At 32.0% G+C, this 6,998-nt stretch overlaps 1 protein-coding gene across 1 annotated transcript; it reads right to left on the minus strand.

Moving 5' to 3' along the window:
- Positions 1-845: 845 nt before the first annotated feature.
- On the minus strand, positions 846-5,094 carry LOC110634320 (cholesterol 22-monohydroxylase CYP90B51). The gene is made up of 8 exons (XM_021783265.2): positions 4,661-5,094; positions 4,241-4,565; positions 3,986-4,138; positions 3,644-3,895; positions 3,455-3,547; positions 3,285-3,363; positions 3,067-3,176; positions 846-1,509 (listed from the first exon to the last, which is right to left on the minus strand). Exons 1-8 carry the CDS (start codon positions 4,861-4,863, stop codon positions 1,255-1,257), a joined length of 1,470 nt encoding a protein of 489 aa, XP_021638957.2. The 5' UTR covers positions 4,864-5,094; the 3' UTR covers positions 846-1,254.
- Between the last annotated feature and the right edge of the window lie 1,904 nt (positions 5,095-6,998).

Consider the following 6,998-nt stretch of genomic DNA (forward strand, 5'->3'; position numbering starts at 1 on the left):
ATATTTATATAAATTAATTTAAATAATAAATATTTAACATATAAAATTTAAACATGTCATGAACATTAAATTTTTAACTGAATTCATTTCAAATCAAATTATATACTATTTAAATTCATCATATTAGAATTCAATTTAATCGGTTACCTATAAAAATCTGACTCGTTATGGTATCTACTTCTCGTGCCAAGATCCACAAAGCATCACTTTCCTATAAACAACCATGAGCTGGAGAAATTATATAGTATCATCATGATTTCATGCAGAGTAAGAAATGACAATTTAATAGTGTGTTGACATATATATTAATAGATATCAAAAATCAATAATCACTGGACAGTTTTTTTTTTTAATAATAACCATATATATATGGGTCTAATTATTATTTATTTATTATTTTATATCAACATCCGATATGAAATAATCATTTTATTATATAATTTTTCACGAAGTTGGGTTCCACTTCCCTGGTTAGATTTCTAACCGCAGCCTATGGGGACTCTTCACCACCAAAATTAATTCATTTTTCTTTCTAATCCATTCTCTTATTTATTTATTTTTTATTCTTTTAAATTTTAATTGATTCTTGTTGTCTATTCTCATATTTAAAAAATATAATAAATTAAAAAATTTAAATTAAATATTGTATAATTATGTGAAAATTCAATTCAATTCAAAGTATGTGTTATAACTAATTAATTGAGCTAATGTCACGGTTCACAAATATGTGACAAAATTTTAGTCATCATCTTCTAATTATTGAAACTCTCCTCTGTCTAAAGATGTTAATATAACATGTACGCAGAAAACATCAACAATTGCAATGAATTATATAAAAATTCAGATAAGCATAAAACAAATTATATTTTATATAAATGAATAATTCCTCTCTAGTTCCTCGTTAACCATGGAGGAACCAGAGGGAGAGTAAGATTTACAATGCAGATTGCAGGGAGAAAGAGGGAGATCAAGGGTCCTATTAGTATTTGTGCACTTTGAATTTGTTCACGTGAGCTGCTATATAGAACATCAAAAGAAAAAGAACTTATACGCTAGACCATTCGATACTCCAAGCCCAAGGGACTCGAAATCTTCACATACAAATTACGAGACGACTATTCTTCTTCTGTCATATGTATCTAGCTATATATAGATATATTATCCAACGTCATCTAGGCGAAGATGAGAGATTTGTCTTTATAGCAAGTGGGTGGAGTGGCTGGACTTTGTTGGGTTTAATTTGTTTTCTTTACTTTATATCAAGTTGTGGAGCTTGACCACCCTGATAGGCAATCCTTTAGGAAAATCGACAAATGGGAATGCAAAAGCTTGATCATTATCGGCTAACTCCCATTGGTAGTTCAGCACCAAATGGTGAATGAAAACAGCCATTTCGAGTTTTGCCAACTCCGACCCTGCGCATAGTCTTGGTCCTCCCCCGAATGGCATGAAGTAATTAACACTGCTGCTCATGCTCGGACAACTAGAAGATCCACGAGACGTGCCACCCTGTTCACAAATCAAAACGCTTAGAAAGAATGTAAAGGTATCAGGATTGACATTACAAGCACCTACTTGAAGTCAGAAAACAGCAAATGACAAGCAAATAATGACAAGAATCCTGTTAAACCCCAGGGATCGATATCTTTTCCTTCACTTGTTGTTTGATTAATCATGTACAGAGATATTTGGTCTATGAAGCTGACAGACGCCAACTTCTTTTACCATCTGCTAATGTGATAAAATCAAAATGGAACAAATAGTACTTGGTCAGTCTGTTTTGCATGCGTGTATGTGTATGTATCCACAGAGGTTTTGTCGAAAGCACAGAAGGAAGATTTCTGCCAATCGTTTGAATGGAAAATTGGACGTAGGCGTAGCAAAATGCATGGGTGATGTGGACATCCATCCATCACCTTGATGGGATGGGTGGTCAACCTGTAGACCCTTTTAATTCAATCATATCGGCTATTCCGACCTATATCTTCTAAAAATATATAGAATTTCGTACATTCACAATTTTCAATCAAGAATTCCAGGTTGCGCAACGATCAGGGATTGACCGAAAAACAAGCGATAAAAGAAAAAAAAGAAACTATTTGAAAAATAAATAAATAAATAAATAAAAGCAGTGATGTACGTGCACGTGAGAACCCCACGTCCACATGGGGCTTTAATCATCTAAAAGACCCCCCTCAAACAGTTCCCCACACGCTGAAGGAGAAAGAGAAAGAATAGGGTGGGACCAAGCTCATTAGATGGAAAACATCCTGTTGAATGATCACGACAGTTCATCATTTGATCTATCGTGGTACGTCTTTGGCTTATCTTCAAGTTAGTGTGTATTATCCTGGGTCAGTCTCAAATGAACGGCTTCGATTAAATTTTACAAGGATCTACATGATCGATCTCGGTGCCCCCATATATCTTATCTTCATCGTCTTTTGATGGCTGTGCCGGTGAGACCTATTCTGATTTCTTATTTTATTATTCTATTCTTCTTTTTCCCATTTTCTTTAAAAAAAAAATCCTAAAATAAGGCCACTGCTCTAAAAATAAAATTTAAATACTAAAGGTTTGCAATAATATAGTAATCAATTACACTGATTTGTAATAAATGAACTGATTATCTTGGAAATACTGATTATGTAGTAGGTAAAGCATTTTACTTATGATTATTCTTCTTCTAAAAGATTTATAATATTAAAAATTAAAAGAAATGATTTAATGTTAGTGAATAATTGAAATACAAACACGCATGACACTAATGAATTATAGCTCCAACTATGGAAATGTTTTAGAATGGAGAAAAATATACTAATTAATCATGCGGTCCACACACAGCAATGAAAAACACAGCTACTAGTTGCCTGCAACGGGACCCATGAGTTGAGATCCAGCCATTGGAAAATTTGAGGCCCTTCTTAATGTATATGTATATTAGCTTGAATAAATAAAATAATGCTAATAATAATTAATAAATAATAAATAAATAAGGGCACAATTATATATAATAATGATGAGTTAAGGAAGGCATGTCTGTCCTAACTCCGAAAGCTTACCGACCTGCAGCCATCTCCATGGATTGAAATGTTGAGGATGGTCAAAAAGACTAGAATCCAAATGCACGGCTGCAATTACTGGAAGCACTTTCCATCCACGTGGAATGTCAAACCCTTTCAGAGTTATATATACACGAATTAGTTAAACCCAGAGACCCAGAAATCTTGATTTGTTTCACCGCATTAAGAATATTTAATCACCGTTCTAATCTCTTTCTTTACCTTTATATCGAACATCTTTCAGAGCTTTCCTGTGCAGGAACCTCACTACGTTTCCAAGCCTTAGCGTCTCACTGATAACCTTCACATAGAAAAACATTGATTTATTATTTCTTTCAGAAGTTTTTGGCATAGAGAATAAAGAAGAAGATCATCAAGAATGCTTTAATTACACATTGAGTGAATTCCATTTTCTTGTAATCATCCCAGTTCAAGCCCTTCTCTACTGATTGCTTCTTGGTTCTGGCAATTTCCAGGTGTTCTTCCTATTTACGATCAAAGAAAAAGAACAAATACAACAATATTTCAAGGCTAGTATTTTCGGTAAAAACTACTAGTGGTAATATATATAAGATGCTTACCCGTAACTGTTGAACAGCACTTGGACAAGATTGCAAGAAGTAGATAGATAAAGCTATGGCTACTGAGGACGTTTCATGGCCAGCAAAGAGCAAGCTCAATATTAAGTCGAGGATTTGCTCAGTAGAAAGATTGGAATGCTCCAAAACCCATCCAAGAAGATCATCTTCCTCCAAATTTTCTACTCCTCCCTTTATTTTCCCATTTCTCTCCTTCATTTTTTGCTCTATAAACTTCAGGATGATTGATCGAGACTGCCAGACAGAATTTTTGTCCTGGTTAAAAAAGGGGTTCTTGTATTGATTCATTTTATGTTTTACATGAAATTGCTAGCTAATAAATACCTGTAAGGCCTTCCTGTATGCAGTTCCAGGCAAATTTAAGGGAGCAGATACCACTCCTTTCATAAAAGTAACATACTCTTTCTTCAGCTGCTCAGTCTCTGGCTTTCCAGGATCCATGCTCATGATATGTTTCGCCATCAAATTGAAGGTGAACTACAATATTTTTTTTCCCTTCTTGATGAGCTAAGCATTTTCTCTTGAAAAGAGTGCAATAATGAAATTCATCTGTTTTGTTATGTGAGTTTCAAGAATTACCTTCTTTGCCTCATCTTGAGCTGAAAATATAAAATTCTCCCTCCAAGAGTTAAGAACAAGCAAGGTATGTTTCTCCACGTCTCTCAATAGATGAGTTCTGAGCCTGGCATGGCTCAGAAAATTGAGAGATATAATCCTCATGTCTCTATGCATGTCTCCAACTAGAACCAGCATAGACCACTTTCCAAGAATTCCACCTATACTTCTTGGATAGCTGCATTCAAATAAGCTCCCTTCATTCTGTAATATAAATCTATTAAGTCCAGCATCTGCAGAGACTATTGTTGGCTCCCCAAACAAATGGGACTTGTATATCTTCCCAAACCTGCAGATTAGAATTGAAGCTTGATCAGTAGCTATAATTTTTCCTAAACAAGATTATTTCGTCAGTTTTAACTTCGAGGGCAGCATTTAGTTTACCTTGCGATGTGGTGTTCCATGAATTCTCCAGTTGAAGTAGCAGAGTAATGCTTCAAGTAGGCAAAGGTTTCTCCAATAAATGGCCAACCCATGTTGCCCGGAGGGAGATTGAATCTCGCTTGCTTTCTTCGAGTGAGAATGAAGAAAAGAAGTAGAGATAAAATTGAAGGAAGAAGAAAGAGAATAAGCTGTGAGTCAGACATGGAGCCTGACTAGTGACCGCCTCTGTGTGTGTGGGGGTGTGGAATTGCCCAGCTGTTCTTAAGCAAAGTAAAATGGGACAGAATCTGCCTTTTTGCAGTTCTCCATCTGAATCGAAAAGGTTATTAAGAGTATTTTAAAGTGTACGCAGGTGGTTTTGAATTTCATGAAGCCAAACTTAATGAAATTGAAACCCAATAGGCTGCTTTTATAAGCTTCTCTTTGTCTCCTAACTATAGCAGTGGAAAGTAGCCATGGTTTCCCTAATGATATTAGATGAATTAAATTGATAATTTCAAAATCATAAAAATTAAATTGTATTTTCAATTAAAAAAATAAAAAAATATATATATTTTTTTATAAAAAAAATAACAATACTTAAAAACTGCTAAAATAGGATAAGAAGACTATACTCTTACAGAATAATTGATATTTTATGTCTGATAGATGCATTAACTTTTTATTTTTTTTCTGGTTAAGGTTTGTATCAAATAAAGATATTTGACTTGTTGACCCACCATAAATTCTCTATCAACTACCCACACGTTTGCAAATTATAGTAAAGAAAAAAAAACTTTAATTCAATAATAATAAATTTATTTTTAAAATTAAATATATAACCAAAAAAATATGTATATAATTTTCTTTGGTAATTTTAATTTTATAAATTATTAAAGTTTATATTAGCGAGAAGGGAGTGCAGTGAAATATTTATTTATAAAATAAAATAAATATGATAGTGGTCTCATCTAATTGATTGATAACTATAGGCATTAGTTAGTGATAACATCCATTATTGATGAACATTTTCATTTGAGCTGTTCTAATCATGAAGAAAATCTATTCCATGCATGGTTCCAGGGCCCTACTACCCTTAAAAGTCCTGTTGGGCACTGCACTTTCATTAAAATTGTATAATACTAATACAAATAGTTCTCTTGCTTAACTGGTTTAATAAAAAATACTAAATATGAGGTAGCTGTTTTGTTTGCCCTCTCATCTTGGGTCCGCCTTTGATTGATTGGTCATTCCAACACACGTGTGAACATTATTGTCCTTCATGTGAATGCTCTTCTTCCTACTTTAACTTTACCTACTTGCCTTTCTTACTTTACCCGTTTTGTTTGTTTGTTTATTTATTTATTTATTATTTGCCTTCGATCTTTATATCTTCGTCAACACCTTAATTAAACAAGTCTACTTTATGTTAATTAATAATTAATTTAAGGATTAATTATCCTTAATAGAAATAAAAACAGATAAGGTAATCTAAGCCAATCAAACAAAAATACCAATTTAGATAAAAAATAAAAACAAAGGGGAAGCCTAAGCAAAACACTCGTGCGGGTGGCACGTCCAATGATTGCTACTGTAAGACCATTTAGATATCTTACACGTGGTGCAGTGATACACGTGTGGGCGACAGGGCGTCAGCTAATGCGCAACCACTGTTTTACTTTTAAAGACTCTTCAAGGCGTGTAGGTCCTTTGGCCCCCCCACTCCCTACACCTCTTTTAATTTGATCACATAGATAACAATACGAGTCAAATTTTTATGAGTATTAAATTTAATTAAATTTTAATAAAATTAATTTAAATAGTATATAATTAAATTTAAAAAGGCTTTAAATTTAAAATTTAATATCTATGCTGAATTTGAATTGAATTCGAATTTTATATGTTGAATATCCGTTACATGAATTTATTTATATAAATATTTAATTAAATATAAAATATATATTTTTTAATAATATTTATAAATTTTTATTATTTTATATAAAATAAAATTAAAATATTTTATAAAATTATTAAATTTTTAAAATATAAATTATTAATAAAAATAATTTTTTATATAAATTATTAATTAAATATATAAAATTAAACATCAGGTAATAACAATTCAAGTTCTAGTTCGGGTTCGAATTGAGTAATTTTTACCAGTATCATATCTATTGTCATCCCTATTTTATCGTTATTGTGTCATTTTAATTGGATGTCTCAGTTTATAAATATATTAATTTTCAATTTATTTTCTTTATTAATCATATTTAATTGGTTTTTTAAATGTTATTTAACGCATAATCATATTCAAATTAAAAACCAAAATTTTCATTTTAGGAATGAGAATTAAATTAAG

The sequence above is a fragment of the Hevea brasiliensis genome, chromosome 16, assembly GCF_030052815.1.
Source record: "Hevea brasiliensis isolate MT/VB/25A 57/8 chromosome 16, ASM3005281v1, whole genome shotgun sequence".
Taxonomy (NCBI): Eukaryota; Viridiplantae; Streptophyta; class Magnoliopsida; order Malpighiales; family Euphorbiaceae; genus Hevea; species Hevea brasiliensis.